At 56.8% G+C, this 16,509-nt stretch overlaps 1 protein-coding gene across 1 annotated transcript; it reads right to left on the reverse strand.

The window, feature by feature from the left end:
* Nucleotides 1-5,305: 5,305 nt before the first annotated feature.
* On the reverse strand, nt 5,306-15,625 carry LOC130017297 (disintegrin and metalloproteinase domain-containing protein 19-like). The gene is made up of 3 exons (XM_056107983.1): nt 15,383-15,625; nt 12,228-12,322; nt 5,306-5,380 (listed from the first exon to the last, which is right to left on the reverse strand). Exons 1-3 carry the CDS (start codon nt 15,450-15,452, stop codon nt 5,306-5,308), a joined length of 240 nt encoding a protein of 79 aa, XP_055963958.1. The 5' UTR covers nt 15,453-15,625.
* Between the last annotated feature and the right edge of the window lie 884 nt (nt 15,626-16,509).

Raw genomic sequence — 16,509 nt, forward strand, 5'->3', positions numbered from 1 at the left:
AAATTTTTTTTTTTTTTGCATTTCTGGGTCACACCCAGCGATGCTCAGGGTTCCTCCCGGCTCTGCATTCAGGAATTACTCCTGGCGGTGCTCAGGGGACCCTATAGGATGCTGGGGATCGAACCCGGGTCAGCACGTGCAAGGCAAACGCCCTCCCAGCTGTACTATCTCGCCAGCCTCCCCCCCAGCCCCCACGCTACAAAAATCCTTCACAATCACCCTGAGATAGCGTGAGCACACACCCATCGCCAGCTGGGCGGGGCCCGTAAAATGGGATGACGTGTACATCTGCAGATATACGTGTATGTAAACGTTTACATATGCGCAGAGGCAGCAGGGATGGTATCCGGCCATTGAAAAGGCAGACTTGAGGTCAGAGAGATAGTCCAGAGACTATGGTACTTCCCTGGCAGGCAGCTGACCCCAGACTGGTCCCCTGTACCACGAAGGAACCCCGCCAGGAGTTTAGATGTGCAGCTCACATGGCTACTGCAGAGGCCACATAATGTGCACGGCTGTGACGGGGCGGGGGGGGGCTATAACTAGAAAATGAGAGGGACAGGGGCTGGAGTGACAGCATAGCGGGGAGAGCTCTTGCCTTGCACACAGTCAACAACCTGGGTTCGACTCCCAGTATCCCATAGGGTCCCCCGAGCACCGCTTAGGAGTAATTCCTGAGTGCATGAGCCAGGAGGAACCTCTGAGCATCGCCGGGTGTGACCCAAAAAGAAAAAAAAGAAAAAAAAAAAAGAAAATGAGAGAGACTGGGCTGCTCCTTTCTCCGCCTCGGACACCACGGGGTTCTGCATCCCTGGGAGAACGCTCGCGGGAACTTCACACACTTGTGTTGGTTCTCAGCCACTCCTGCAGTTCCCCAGCCAAGCTCCCACTGCGTCCTCGGCCCCGCTCCAGCCTCAGCAGCGAGAAGGGGGAGCCCCAGCTGCATGCTGAGTTTGGGAAGAAAAAAATTTAAAAAACCCATTTCGGATTCCCCAGATTGTGCCAAGTACTTCTTTTTCCTAAGAGGGAGGGAAAAAAAAAGAAAGAAAAAGAAAAGGAAAACCAAAGCGCTCCCCTGATTTCTGCAGCCTTGTGAAATGTGATCCCCGTGTGCAGCCAGGAGTGTGTGTGCGTGTGTATGTGCCTGTGTGTGTGTACATGTGTGTGTGCCTGTGTGCACGTGCTTGTGTGTGTGTACGTGTGCATGGGAGCAAGTCACTGAAGGGCAGTTTCTTCACTGACCCCCAGAATCACCTAAGCACCCCCTTGAGCTCCTCCTTGACTTGGGAAAACGGGCTTCTGCCCACAAATCAACAACAGAGCCCCTGACGAGGGGCAGTGGCGAGGTGGGACCTTCACCAGAGATAAGAAGCAAACCAACGGTTACTTCTAACCCGCGAAGAAAGGGGGTGGGTGGCGACATCCGCCCACTGCACCCCATCTCGCCCTGGTCACACAGGCTCCCAGTTTGGGCGTTTTTTTTTTTATGTTGTTGTGTTTTTTTTTCCCCCTGGTGGCAGGGCTGAATCCTGGCTCTGAGTTCAGGATACTCCTGGTGGGGTCGGAGGACGCTGTGGGATGCCGGGGATAAACCCAGACTGGCCGCGTGCAAGGCAAGTTTCGTATTCGCTGTGTTATGGCTTCTGCCCTCACAGATCTCCTGGAGGCACTGAGCGACAGATGCTGGTCCTGCCCAGACCTCTGCTGCCCCCACCACCGCGCTCCCCTGGAGTGTGGCCCTAGTTCCCCCCAGATATACTCCCCCCAACCCCCACCCCAGGCCTGCCCACAGCAGGGTCTGCATCCAGCCAAGCCGAGCCAACATGCTTTTGTCAACTCCTGTTTCTGAACTGCAGGGATGGTCCCCAAAACCCAGGGGAAAGAGGGAAAAAAAATCCTGGTCCTTGGGTCTCCCTGCTACGGAGGAAGAAGCAGCAGTCTCCCCCCCCCCATCATCTCTTCCTGCTCCCTCCCTCCCTCCCTCCCTCCCTCACGCCTTCCTTCCCTCCCTCTCTCCATCCTTCCTTCCTTCCTTCCTTCCTTCCTTCCTTCCTCCCTCCCTCCCTCCCTCCCTCCCTCCCACCCCTCCTTCTGCTATTTTTGTTGTTCTTGTTCTGGCCATACTCCTGACTCTGCACTCAGGAATTACCCCTGGCAGAGCTCCGGGGACCCTATGGGATGCCGGGGATCGAACCCAGGTTGGGCTGTGTGCCAGGCAAACGCCCTCCATGTTATACTATTGCTCCATCCCCTGATCCTACTTTCGTGGGCTAAAGGGTGGCTCTGAACCCAGGGGTCTCCATCCCTGATTTCCAGAGATGTCCCACCATCCTCAGCCCACCCCCAGGCGGTGGGGGCCGTTTGCTGTTGGTCTCCAGGGAGAACAGGCCTTTTCCCCAGCCCAGATGGAAACTTCTTTTCTCCGCTCAAGGCAGCGGGGAAAGGGCCCATGAGCAGGTGAGAAGTCGTGCTCCAGGGCAGGCCTGCCACGTGCCTGGCCCAACTCCCCAGTGTCTGTCTGTTTACCCTGCCTCGGGCACCAACCGCAAGCCCCGTTCTCCTGCCAACACCTGCCAAGCTCTGTACGCGCCTGCCTGGCGCCCTGGCGCCGTTCCTGGGGCCGAGTGCCGGAGCGCCACGCGCGGGCAGTGCCGAACAACAGCACATGGGCCAGGGAGGGTGCCCTCCCATCTCTGCCAACCACGCCCCCCAACATACGGCGCCCCATGCAGAAACACATGTGCACATACATGCAGACATACACACATGTACAGACACACAGAGACACACATTCACACACACGTAGACACACATGTGCATATATACACACATGTGTACAGACACACGTGCATACACAAGCAGACACGAGTGCACACATGTGTGCAGATACAGACATGCACGCACGCAGATACACACATATGCACATGTGCGCGCACACATGTGCGGACATACATACAAACATGTACAGAGACACATGCACACACGCAGACACACATATGCATATATACGCACATGTGTACAGACACATGTGCATATACACACAGACACACACACTCTCACATGCACACACATGTGCAGATACACACATGCGCACACGCAGATACACACGTACACACATGCAGACATACACACACATGTACAGACACAGAGACACACGTGCGCACACATGCACAGACACACACATGTGCACGCACACACACACACATACACACACGGCTGGTCGTGTGCACACCTGGGGGGAATTTCACTGGCCAACACAACACCTGGAAACAACAAAGTCCCGGCAGGGTTAAAAATGAACCCGGAGCCATCCCCAGAACACCTGGTGAGGTCACTCACAGCACGTGACCCCGCCGCTTCCAACCCTGTGCAGTCTCCTGCCTTCTGCCTGCCACCTGCAGCCGTGCCCGTCGCTGCCCAGAGGCCTGGCAGCAAATCCAGTCCAGGCGTGAGGACACCAGGGCAGGGCGGAGAGACAAGGGAGCCTCAGCTCCAAAGACATGACAACTTGGCCCAGGCAGCAGCAGCAGAAGCGGGAACTGGGTTTCTGGGGCTGAGGGCGCAAGCCTCACCTCTCTCCGCCTGCAGCGTGACCTTCCACCAGGGTCTGTCACTCTCTGCCCGGTGAGGCGCAGACCCGCAGGGCTGCTCTGTTTTCGGGGCCTTGCTTTTTGCCCGCTGGAGCGACAGCACAGCGGTAGGGCGTTTGCTTTGCACACAGCCAGCCTGCCAACCCGGGTTAGATTCCTCCGCCCCTCTCGGAGAGCCCGGCAAGCTACCGAGAATATTTCTCCCGCTCGGCAGAGCCTGGCAAGCTCCCTGTGGCGTATTCCATATGCCAAACACAGCAACAAGTCTCAGGATGGAGAAGTTACTGGTGCCCGCTCGAGCAAATTGATGAACAACGGGAGGACAGTGCTCGAGTGCAGTGCTACTTTTGCCCGCAGAGGTTCTCCCTGAGACGGGAGGGAAGGGGGCAAGGGTACCAGCCCTGGACTCCCGCACGGCTGGCCCACCCCCCTCCACGTTGGTCTCTGCCTCAGAGCACAGCCCCCCCTCAGAGCACAGGCCAGAGGGCCGCAGTCACAGGTAAAAGGGAGCAGATCCCAACGGGGGGGGGGGGGCTGGGGGGGCTTCCCTGCAGGACCCAGGAGACGGGGCAGGGACATGGCCAGTGGGGGGGGCAGGAATCCACGATGACCACCAGCCCACCTTTCTGGCTCTGCACACAGAGGGAAGTGGGGGGAGGCGGCTGCCGGGTGCTCCTCTCTGGCAGCTCACCCTGCTTTGCAGTGTCCCCAAAGCCCAAATTTGGAATCATTCATACGCTCGCTCTCCCCAACCCCCACACCTCCGCCCCTCCCCCCACCGCAGCCGGGCGGCCATCCCCCCCCACCCCTCCCCCTTCTGGCCGCAAGAAGGTCCCTCTCCATCCCTTTCTTGGCAGCCGATGTGCCTGATTACTCATCTGCTTCCAGGGGGCTGGCGAGAGTGGGGGGTGGGGCTGGGGGTGGGCCGGCAGCCCGCCAAGCCCTGCAAGGACTGTGTGGTGGAGGGAAAGTGGGATGGCTGTAAGGACCAGCCCCGCAGGGCTCCCCACCATTTAAGGAGCCGCTGTCGGGAGGAAGGGCTCCGTGTCAGCTGCTGCCGCGGACCCAGAGAGGAGAAGGAGGTTCGGAGGCGGCTGGGGAGCCGCTGACAAGCAGGCCCGGCTGGACGGATGGGCAGCAACTCAGTGGCCGCTGACCCCAAACAGATGGAGCGGCCAGAGGCGCCAAGTCCCAGGACAAGTCCCAGAACGGCTGTTTTCTTCTCCCTCACTTCCTGCCATGCACCGTGCTGGGGATGGCTAAGGCCCTGCAGCTCTCTCTCTCTCTCTCTCTCTCTCTCTCACTCTCTCACTTGCTCTCTCTTGCCCTCTCTTTCGCTCTCTTGCTCTCACTCGCTCTTGCTTTCTTGCTGTCTCTGTCTCTCGCTCTCTCTCGCTCTGTCTCTGTCTCTCACTCTCTCTCTGTCTCTCGCTCTCTGTCTCTCTCATTCTCTCTCTCTCTCTTGCTCTCTGTCTCTCCCTCACAACACACACACACACACACACACACACACACACACACACACACACGTGGGCCTGCAAGGGAACCCCCGGAGGTCTTGAGGCAAAGCCTTGGTAGCCCCAGGCACCAAGTTCAGCAAGGCCCGGGAGGTCACTAACTCCCAGCCTCCGGGCTTTCTTCCAATCCACAGGCACCTGCGTTCTGCCCCGGGTTCCAGACGGACGTTGGGGTGGGGGAGGGGGCGGGGGAAGCACTTACTCATTCTTCTCCAGATCCAAGACCAGCTCCTGGCCCTCGGCCTTCACCCTGAGCTCGGCACGGCGTGGATGCTGAAAGCGACAGACAGGTGGGTCAGCGGCCCCCAGGAAGGGGCAAGAGGGGCTCAGGAAACAGCCACAGCACCCCCCACACACACACACCTCAGAGGACATCTGACCCGAGGACCCGCTTCTCTCCCTCCCCCAAGGAGGGGGGTGTTGTTGGAGGGACTCTTACACATGAAGCACGGAGATGGGAAAATTGTCTCCCCGCCCAGCGGTGCCTGAGCAGTCAAATCTGGACCCCAGCTGTGAGACACCCCCCCAGGGTATGTTCCCCCCACCCCTCCCCCGCCCAGCCTGGGTTCGGAGTCCTGGGATATCGTGGGGGAGATGCCTGTGGAGAAGAAGCGTGGAGAAGGCAAGCCAGCGCCACGCACAAGCCGGCTCCGGGTCCCAAACCCAGGGGAAGCCTCTTTGCTGAGGGGTCTTAGGGGTTTCTTGGGTCTCTCAGTTTGGATGTGCCCAATCATCACAGGGACCCCTGCTAGAAGCAGCCCCAGCTGGGGATTTACAGCTCCCCAAACAGACGCAGAGACAGACAAACATGCACACACACACACACACACACACACACACACACACACACCAGGAAAAAAAAACTGCCTGAAGTCCCAAGCAGCCCTGTAGCCCAGATCACTGAAGATAACCTATCTGTCAACATAAAGAAAAACCTGCACTCCCTTGCAACAATAACAACACAAATTCTTTGAAATAAGATTCCTTACCCGCCCCCCACCACCACCTCTACCACCGACACCAACACCACCAAACCAAACAACAACAAAATATAAGAAGAAGAATCATGCCACAAGAACTTTTAAAACCTCAGTCCGCTATGCAGGGGAACATGTTGGGAAATAGACACACTCACGCTTCCCCACTGAGAAAGTGATCTGAAGGTGTGCAGGAGAGTTTAGAAGTTATGCATGGGGCTGGAGCAATAACACAGCTGGTAGGGTGTTTGCCTTGCACGCGGCCGACACGGGTTCGATTCCCAGCATCCCATATGGTCTCCCAAGCACTGCCAGGAGTGATTCCTGAGTGCAAAGCCAGGAGTAACCCCTGAGCATCAGCTGGGTGTGACCCAAAAGCAAAAAAAAAAAAAAAAGTTATGCAGACCCGCCCAGGCCAGTAAAATTAGACCCTGTAAGGAGCAAATGGGAAGCACGAGGGGTGGGTGGGCATTCTGTGTAAGAGGATGCACATTTCTTGCAAATATGAGTGAAGGAATATAACCTAAATGCTCAAACTCAAGAGGTCAGAACCATCAACCCCACACATACACACACCCTGCCCCTCCCCCAGGCAATCATGAAAACAATGAATTAACTTATCAATTTTTTTTTGCAAAACTGTTAAACAAAAAGGCTCAATACATAAAAGGATCACTCCTGGTGGGGGGAGGGGACCACATGGGGTGCCAGGGGTTCAATTTGAGTGTGTCAGGCAAATGCCTTGCTTGCTCAGACCCGATAATGTACATGATATTAATTTTGTTTTTGAGCCATACCCAGCGGTGCTCAGGGGTTACCTCTGGTTCTGTGCTCAGGGGAATCTATGCCAGGGATAGAACCTGGATCAGCCACATGCAAGGCAAATGCTCTACGCCCTGTCCTATGGCTCTGGCCATTGGACATTTTAATGTACTTTTTTTGTTTGGGGCCACACTAGGTCATGCTCAGGGGTTACCCCTGGTGGGGGTTAAGGGACCCTGAAAGGGCCTCCAATCATTGGGAAAGATGAGTAAGGAGAGGCTGAGAAACCCTCAGGCTGGGAAGAAAAGAGACATCATTGGTGCCTGCTCGAGTAAATCGAAGAACAAAGGGATGACAGTGACAGTGACAGTGATGCTTTTTTTTTGGAGGAGGTCACACCCGGTGATGCACAGAGGTTACTCCTGGCTCTGCACTCAGGAATTACTCCTGGCGGTGCTCTGGGGATCCCATGAGATGATGAAAATCAAACCCGGGTCGGCCGTGTACAAGGCAAACATCCTCCTTGCTGTGCTATTGCTCCAGCCCCTCTAATTTTTTTTTAAACCTTCTTGGTGTGAGAAACTGCAAGGAGATTAAAAATGCAAATCTTCCCCAACTCTCATGCTTCCGCCAGGCAATGTGGGGCGGCTGACTTGGTTTTTCTGAAGGAAGGTCTGAGGCTCTAAGACAGGGTATTTCCACACTGAAAATATTCAAAGCAGGGAGGTTCAGCAGCCCCGGCCTTCTGGTGGGGCCCGAGGTTTTGAGAGATTCTCTGGGGGCCCTTTCTTTCTTCCTTCCTTTCTTTCTTTCTTTCTTTCTTTCTCTCTCTCTTTCTTTCTTTTCTTCTTCCTTCCTTTCATTCTTTCTTTCTCTTTCCTTCCTTTTTTCTTTTCTTTCTTTTTCTTTTTCTTTTTCTTTCTCCTTCCTTCCTTTTTCCTTCCTTCCTTCCTTCCTTCCTTCCTTCCTTTTTCTTTCTCTTTTCTCCCTCTTTCTCATTCTTTCTTTCTTTCTCTTTCTTTCTACTTCCTTTCTTTCTTCTTTCCTTCTTCCTTTCTTTCCTTTCCTTCTTTCTTTCCTTTCTTCCTTCCTTTTCATTCTTTCTTTCTCTGTTTTTCTTCTTCTTTCTTCCTTCCTTCCTTCCTTCCTTCCTTCCTTCCTCCTTCCTTCCTTCTTTTCTCCCTCCCTCCCTGCCTCCCTCCCTTCGTTCCTTCCTTCCTTCCTTCCTTCCTCCCTCCCTTCGTTCCTTCCTTCCTTCCTTCCTTCCTCCCTCCCTCCCTCCCTCCCTCCCTCCCTCCCTGCCTTCCTTCCTGCCTTCCTTCCTTCCTTCCTTTCTTCTTTTTTTTTGCTTATTGGGTCACACCGGCGATGCTCAGGGGTTACTCCTGGCTCAGGCGATGCTCAGGGGTTACTCCTGGCTCAGGCGATGCTCAGGGGTTACTCCTGGCTCATGCATTCAGGAATTACTCCTAGCTGTCTCTGAGGGGACCCTATGGGATGCTGGAGATCCAACCCCAGTTGGTCGCACACAAGGCAAACGCCCTACCCACTGTGCTATCGCTCCAGCCCCACTGGGGGTCCCTTTCGGTTCTCAGACTCCGCATTGGAACCAAGCTTCAGACCCACCTCCAGCTTGACCTCTGAGCCAGGTTAGGCCGGGGGGGGGGGGGGGGGGGGGGGGGACACATGCTCTGAGGGAGAAGGTTCCCGGCTCAGCCCGCCCCTCCCCCCCCCCCCCCCCCCCCCGCATGGCAGCCTCTGCCAAGCAAACTCTACTCCCCCATGCGCCACTTCACTCTGAACCCCAGTTCCAGTCAGGGTGCTGTCAGGCAGCCCAGGGGTGGGGGTAGGGGTGGGGAGAGCTGGATGTCCCTGCCCCGGATTCTTGGGCAACTCTGTCCTTTGCTATCTTTGGCTAATTTATCCCCTCTACTTCTCTTTACCAAAAAAAAAAAAAGAGAGAGAGAGAGAGAGAGAGAACATTTTTTAAAACGCTGTTTGCCTGCATTTGGCAAGCGGAAGTTTGCCCAACAACTTTCACTGCGGGGTTCACTTCTGTTTCGGATGCCCAGTTCAGCTCGGCCATCGCCACCTGCTTTTGCCCCTTGGTCCCCTGTCACCTACTCTAGCACAGGTCCACAGTGAAGGCTCTGCCAAGGACTGTGAGCACCAAAGCCTCGGTCCCAGGTGAGGAGGGGGCGGGGGTGGGGAGCAATTCCCTCCTCCAAGACAGGAATGACATTCTGGGGGCCGGGTAAATAATAATCATGGTCACGGTCACGGTCCTCCCGTTCTTAATAGATTTGCTCGAGCGGGCACCAGTAACGTCTCCATTGTGAGACTTGTTACTGTGTTTGGCATATCGAATACACCACGGGTAGCTTGCCAGGCTCTGCCGTGTGGGCGAGATACTCTCGGTAGCTTTCCAGACTCTCCGAGAGGGGTGGAGGAATCGAACCCGGGTCAGCCGCGTGCAAGGCAAATGTCTAATAATATAATAATAATAATAATTGTAATTGTAATAATAATAATAAAGTGAAGTTGGCTGGAATCAAAGCACGGTCACCTCTGCCGCGCGAGGACACACAGGCTTGGCCATGGCGATTCATATTTATTTTTACGTGTGTCTTCCAAAAATATTCCCTCCCCCAGCCTGGAAGATGCTCAGACACCGATATTTGATATTTTAAACAACGGTGTTGCCAGCTCCCAGAGGACACGTCAAGTCAAACATGAGTTAGCACTGCTGGGGCCAGCGGGCTCCCATCCACCTTTGCCCAGTGGCTTATTATCTTTCCTTATAGCCCTGAGAGAAGGTTGGAAACGGTTGGAAAAGGTTGGAAGCTGACCCAATGCCCCCACATCCCCCCCCCCAGGCATGGGCTAAAACCCCCTTTCGATTTGGGGCTGGATGAAAGACACCTTCAGCGCAGACGGTTCTGGAAATCCTCCCCCCTTTCCTCTGGGTGGACATAATATCGCATCTTCAGCGAAGATTCAAGAACGTGAGATGGATGAGTGAATAATACAGCTGGAGTGGGACCCACCCCCAAACCCCTCCCCTCCACACTCCAACCCTGTCTCTACTTGCTCTCAGATAGCCTTTCATCACTGGTGGAGGGATGGGTACTCGATCATCGTATAATTGAAACCCAAGCACAAAAATTTATAAGTCTACAACTGTACCTCGTAGCGTTTCACTAATAAAAATTTTTTAAAAAATGGAGCAAACCCCCCCCAAAAAAAACAAATAGCCTTTCATTTTTTTTTGTCACACCCAGCAGTGCTCAGGGCTTCCTCCTGGCAGGGTTCGGGAGACCCTCTGGGTTGCTAGGGGTTGGCCACGTGTAAAGCAAGCGCCCTCCCCGCTGTGCTATGACTCCCTCCCCCCAGCCCCCCTCCCTCCGGCACCCACCAGTCATTCACTCTTTCATTCACCAAACAGTTCTGGTGCCAGATACTGCGCCAAGCCACTGCCAAACACCACGACCGACTGACCGACCGTCTGCTGGGCAGACGGCGGCGGGGAACAAAGGCAGGATCTGGAGGGCCATTTGTTTCTCGGGCCTTTCCTGAGGATGCAATGCACCCCCCACATCTGGAGCGGACAGAGCCGCCTCTATAAAAAGGCCCAGAGCCACAGCGCAGGGGGCCGGGGGAGAGGATGGACCGGCCTGAGCTCTGCTTTTAAAAATAACCCGCCAGAGTATGGCGTTCCATTCATCTGTCTAGACTTCCTGGAGTTATTTACTGCCCCTCCTGCTTTCTGATGGATCGAGTTCCGGGCCTGGGCCGTCATCCCTGGGATCTTGGGTGAACTTTTCTTTTGTCTTTTTCTCATTTCTCACTGCTCTTTCTTTCTTTCTTTCTTTCTTTCTTTCTTTCTTTCGCTTTTTTGGTCACAACCGGTGAAGTACAGGGGTTACTCCTGGCTCTGCACTCAGGAATTACTCCCGGAGGTGCTCTGGGGACCCTATGGGATACTGGGAATTGGACCTGGGTCGGCCAGCTGCAAGGCAAATGCCCTCCCTGTGCTATCGGTCCAGGCCCATTTCTCACTGTTCTTGACTGAAAAGAAAAACAAAACAAAAAACCCTGTGGGGTGCTGCTGACTGGTCCTCACCGGGGCTGCTAGAAATGCCAGGTTATTTCTCTGCAATCACAGCTCCAGACTCCCCAAACACACACAGGTCTGGAAGCCCACGGAGACGTCTGCTCTTCGGGGCGGCCAGCTGAGTGTCTGAGTGTCTGGTCGGAACCCCAGGGCCCTGGTCTAGAGAGACCTGCGCTGCAGCCCTCTTTCTTCTTCCTCCCGCTCAGCCCGTCTTAGAAGCCTTTTTCATCTGTTTTCGTTGGAGGAGAGGACCAGGCCACTCTCCAGGCCACACCCGTGGTGCTCAGGGCTTACTCCTGATTCTGTGCTCGGGGTCACTTTGGGTGGTGCGCCAGGGACCCTATTGGGATGCCAGGGATTGAACTGGGTTGGCCACATGCAGGGCAAGAGCTTTAACGGGTGACTCACCCTCGTCCCCACCCACCCACACTGTGCTATCTTTCTGGCTCATCAGCCCCAAGTCCGTTCACAGATGAGGAACCCCAAGTCCGTTCCCAAGCTGTGGCCTCACACCCAGTCCTCGGTCCTTCCTTCCTGGCTCTCTCGTGTCCCTTTAGAACTAGGAGGACCAGGAGCATAAAGACACGTGTCCTTGTAGCCCAGGACCCCTGGGAGATGGCTGGATCTTTTTTTTTTTTTTGGTCTCTTTTGGGACACAGATACACACACACACACACACACACACACACACACACACACACACACACACAGAGAGCAGTGTTTAGGGTTTCCTCCTGGCTCTGCGCAGAAGGATCACTCCTGGCGGTGCTTGGGGACCTCTTCTGGGATGCCGGGGACTGAACACAGGTGGGCTGCATGCAAGGCATATTGCTCTGGCCCTCAGCCTCATCTCAAATCCCTTCCTGCCTCCAGTTCAAAGCCAGCCCCAGGGCCAGCCAACGGCTCCCCCAGAACGTTCTCTCGGGCAGCGCCGAGCAGACAGGTGGCAACAGCTGCAGTGGCCTAAGTGTCTGGGTCTGTGCTCAGTCGCCCTGGCATGTGGGCGGATTTCCTTCCCTTGAATGGGCATAAGTGTCTGTCACCGAGGGATGGCGCAGCCCTAAGGGTGTGTGTGTCTGTGTGTGGTAGGGAGTTTCCCAAACCAGAACAGAGAGGGCAGGGGAGGCCAGACACACATCTCCCTCTCCTCACCCCACCAAAGGAAAGGAGGTGGTTCTCAGGTGGGGGTGCAGGGGTTGTCTCATACTTCACAGGAGGATGCCCACGGCTCCCATTCTGAGACAGACCAAGGGATGCCTAATCTTACCTTCTCTCTCACAAGGCCCTCGGGCTCCACAGGCGTCCACTGAGGTATGACCAGCTCGTGCCGCCGGTGCAGGGTTCCTCCTTCCTCACTTCCTCCTGCGGGGACGAGAGTGCAGAGGCTGCAAGGCGGCATCCCAGACCCCCTGATCCTGGGACCACCCAACCCATCCCGAAGGAATAACTGGGGGACCAGGCCAATGAGGGCTCCCTAAAAGCCCTCTGCAAGTCGCCTTCCTGGGATCTGGGAGGTGGACAAGAAGACGCCAAGGGGCTGAAGAGATAGCACAGCGGGGAGGGTGTTTGCCTTAAGCCTGACTGACCTGGGTTCGATTCCCAGCATCCCATAGGGTTCCCCGAGGACCGCCAGGAGTCATTCCTGAGTGCATGAGCCAGGAGGAACCGCTGAGCATCACTGGGTGTGACCCCCCCACCAAAAAAAAGATGCCAGGACCGGCCAAGGGATGCAAAAGAGATGGGGAATAAGGGCTGGTTGGGAGTGTGTGAACCAAGGGGGTATTAATGGAGACCTGCGAAGGACAGGGGCAGTGGGGGGCCAGCGATGGCCCTTCCTGAGGGGTGCGGGTGGCAGAGGCCGGGCTGGGTGTTTGGGTTTTATTAGAAGAGCACGTGGAGGGCTGAGCCCCAGCGCTATGCAATCCGGTTGTCTTTTTTTTTTTCTTTTTGGGTCACACCAGTGATGCACAGGGGTTCTTCCTGGTTCTGCACTCAGGAATTACTCCTGGCAGTGCCTGGGGGACCCTATGGGATGCTGGGAATAGAACCTGGGTTGGCCTGTAAGGCAAACACCTTCCCTGCTGTACACTATCACTCCAGCCCCCCCACCCCACTGCCTTGTCTTTTCTGTTTTGTTTGGGGTGATGCTTGGGGCTTATTCCTGCCTCTGAAGTCAGGGATCACTCCTGATGGCACTCAGGAGAATCGAACCTGGGTTAGCTGCACACAAGGCAAGCGTCCTGGCCGTCATGCTATGGCTCCAAGGTCCGGGGGTGTGTGTGTGTGTGTGTGTGTCTTTATTTATTTTGCTTTTTGGGTCACACCCAGCAATGCACAGGGGTTATTTCTGGCTCTACACTCAGGAATGACTCCTGGCGGTGCTCAGGGGACCCTATGGGATGCTGGGAATCGAACCCAAGTCAGCCGCATGCAAGGCAAAGGCCCTCCCCGCTGTGCTACTGCTCCAGCTCTGGGGTCTGTCTTTTACCCACCAGGATGCTGCTCCGTTTGAAGCTGGGGTGGGGGGGGCAGAGTGGGAGCAGGAAGGCAGATGGGGTGGGGAGAGGGAGAGAGAGAGAGGGGGAGAGAGAGAGAGAGAGAGAGAGAGAATGGGCTCCAGCGAGAATGACATCAGGGGAGAGGAATGAAGGGTGGGGGGGCTCTGGGTCTACCCTGGACGTCCAGCCCTGGGTATTGTTCCCACCGAGTGAAGACAATGGCCCTGCTGCCCATCTCCGGGATGACTGGAGCCTCCAAGCCAGCCAGCATCCCGCCCTCTCCTCCCAGCTGCCCCCCACCCCCCACAGGGTACCTCCTCCTCCTCCTCCTCTGACTCCATCACCCAGCTCTCCCTTCCCCAGTCCTGCAGACAAACTGGAGGCAGGGGTCTGGGCCCTGGGGCATCCCCAGGGGCAATGGAGGGCTCTTTTGGAGGCCTTTGCTGCGGTCAGCCCCACACACACAAAACAGGCTGTGGACCAGGACAAGCCAAACTCACGGGACCGCCCTGGGATGGAGCTCTGTAGAGGCCCCAGCGCTTCTGTCTCCCAGAACTATGACCTCCGGGATGGCCAAGTCCTGTCAGAGCAGTGAGGACAAACCCTGTCTGAGGACACTAATTTCCCTTTCAGATCAATGACAGTCTGCAAAACACCTCCTGGGGGGGGCCAGTCCAGCCTTCAGCTCAGGCCTCCAGGGCGGCGCCACCCCTCAGGCTAATAGGAGCTTCTCCCCGCCCCCCACCCTATGGTCAGGCAAGGGCCCAGCTCTGGAGAATGGGATTCCTTTAGAGTCTTTGCAAAAAAAAAAAAAAAAACTCTGCAAAATGTTTTCTTTTTACAATCTTTGCAATGGACTTTCTTTTTTTTCAAAAGCAAAAAGCTTGTGGTATTTCATAGACTACTTAAAGAGATACAATGAGTTTGATGACGGCAGAAGACAGCAAGCCAGCCAGCCTCAACAATAGGAAAGGGAGAGGGAGGGGAGTCGTTGAAAGGGGGTTTCCCTCAGGGAAACCAACTTTTTTTTGAGGGGACTGTGTATCCCGGTGCAGCCTGCAGCTGGGCTGAGTTGCAAGCATGCATGCAGGTTTCTGGCTGACAGAGGTGCCAATGATTCTACAGTGCAAAAAAAAGGTTAGCTAAGATTTTAGGGTCCCCGGGGCTCTTGGGCCAGTGCCCACTTTTCAACAACCCCCTCCTCCCTAGAGCCTCAGCCCTTCCAATGCTCTCCGCCTTGGGCAGCACTGTCTTACCCAGAGCCAAAAAACCCAACAGGCTCCGGGCCACCCATTCATCCTGGCCTTTACTGGTTAACGGTCTTCATTGATAGAAAAAAAAAAATGTGTTTAAATAAAAATAGGTTACAAACCCGACTTGGGAGGATTGAGGGAGGGTAACCTATTCATAGATTTTTACCTTCATCTCTTGGGAGAAGGGAAAAAGAGGGAGGAGGGGGCCACCAGGTGAATGAAGTGGGAAACGGGAGTCCCCGAAGGCCACCCCGGCTCCACGGGGGCGCATCGTGGGAACACACATGCATGCGCGCGCACACACACACATATGCACACGCATGCACGCGCACACACAAAGCCTGGAGGGCCCCGGGCAGCCGCTGGAAGAGAGAAAGGAGAAGGGGAAAGCCCAGCCCAGCCCTGTCCCTGCCCTGCCCAGCCCAGCCCGGCCCGACCCGACCCGGCCTGACCGAGCCCCGGGAGCCCCGGCTGCAAATCAAACGGCGCCTCCGCCGCCTCCCTCCCTCCCGGGGCGCGCGCCGTGGGAAAACGGAGCTCGGGTGGGGCGGGGGTGGGGGAGCTGAGGGCAAGGGGGGCGCCTTCCCACAGATCCACAACGACCCCCTCCAACACCCTGGCCTCCCCTAGCTCCGTTCCCCGCCGTCCCCAGTTCCCCGGTTGCCACTTACGGGCCATCCAGCCGGGCAGCGCCAGCGCCAGCAGGCAGAGGCGCGCGGCGCCCACGGCCGCGCCGGGCATGCTGCAGCGGCCCCTCGTGCTCGCGGCCACGCCAGCCCCGCGGCCGCCCACCCTCTGCTCGGCCCGCGCCGCCGGGCCCGGTTTTCAGCCATCGACCGCCAACGCCCCGCCCTCCGCTCCGCCGGGGATCGGCCGCCGCGAGGAGGGGCTGGGGAGGGGGCGGAGCCCGAGGGACCCCCCCCCCTTCCACTCGCCACCCACCCCCCGTCGGGGGAAACCGCCCACCCCCCGGGGGGCCGGCCCAGGTGCCCCGTCGGCGTCCGGGACGCTCCGCGGATTCGCGAGGGCGCGGCCCAGGCGGGGCCTGCCGGAGGGAGGTGGGGCGAGGGGGTGGTGGTGGAAGGGTCAGGGCTAGCTGGGGGGTGGGGGGTGGTGTCCAAACGCTCCCCCCCCTCCTCACCTCTCCCCTGCCCCCACCCATCCCTGCCCCTCTGCGCGCAGCAGCCCGGGGAGGGCCGTCTCTGGCGTGCACTCAGGGCTCGGAAGCGTTTGAATGACCCTCAGGCCACTCGCTTTAGCTGGGCCTCCCGGGAGATTGGACCCTCCGCCCCCCCCCCACCCCCACCTTCCCTTCTTCGTCCCCTAAAGAGTTAAGGCCGGCGGCAGGCACAAAGAGCTAAGTGCTCTGGCGTGGTTTTCTGGGAGCCGGGAGGTGGCGGAGGGGGGTGGTGGTATGGAGCGGGCGTCCCAGAGGAAAAGACATTTGAAGCGAGGAGGAGGAGGAGAAGGAGGAGGAGGAGGAGGGGGAGGAGGAGGAGGAGGAAGGCAGCTCAGGCTCAGGCTGTCGGGGAAACGGGCCAGCAACCTATAGGGCCGGATGTGGGATGGTTCGGAGCCCGGGTTGGGAGGGAGGAGGAAAAAAAGGAAAAAAAAGGAGGGAGCCCTGAGCTGCGTTCATAATCAGGGCGCTCACTTCAAGAGAGATTTTTTTTTCCTTCCAAGAAAAGAAGGGTAACAAAAGGCCGGTGGTCCGGCAGTAAATTAAGCCCTCGCAAGTCCTGAGGGTTTCAGTCCAACTCACTCCATCCAGGGAAAGTGTGACCTGCCCTTTGGTTAC

This window comes from Sorex fumeus, unplaced genomic scaffold (assembly GCF_029834395.1).
Source record: "Sorex fumeus unplaced genomic scaffold, SorFum_2.1 ptg000187l, whole genome shotgun sequence".
In the NCBI taxonomy this organism is placed as follows: domain Eukaryota; kingdom Metazoa; phylum Chordata; class Mammalia; order Eulipotyphla; family Soricidae; genus Sorex; species Sorex fumeus.

What these genes read in the sequence shown, in the direction of transcription:
- LOC130017297 (XM_056107983.1), bottom strand. Translation starts at nt 15,452, where the DNA reads ATGCCCGGCGCGGCCGTGGGCGCCGCGCGCCTCTGCCTGCTGGCGCTG. An exon ending in GCTGCCCGGCTGGATGGCCC is followed by an intron (nt 12,323 to 15,382) that starts GTAAGTGGCAAC and finishes TCGTCCCCGCAG; the next exon opens with GAGGAAGTGAGGAAGGAGGA. An exon ending in AGGGCCTTGTGAGAGAGAAG is followed by an intron (nt 5,381 to 12,227) that starts GTAAGATTAGGC and finishes TGTCGCTTTCAG; the next exon opens with CATCCACGCCGTGCCGAGCT.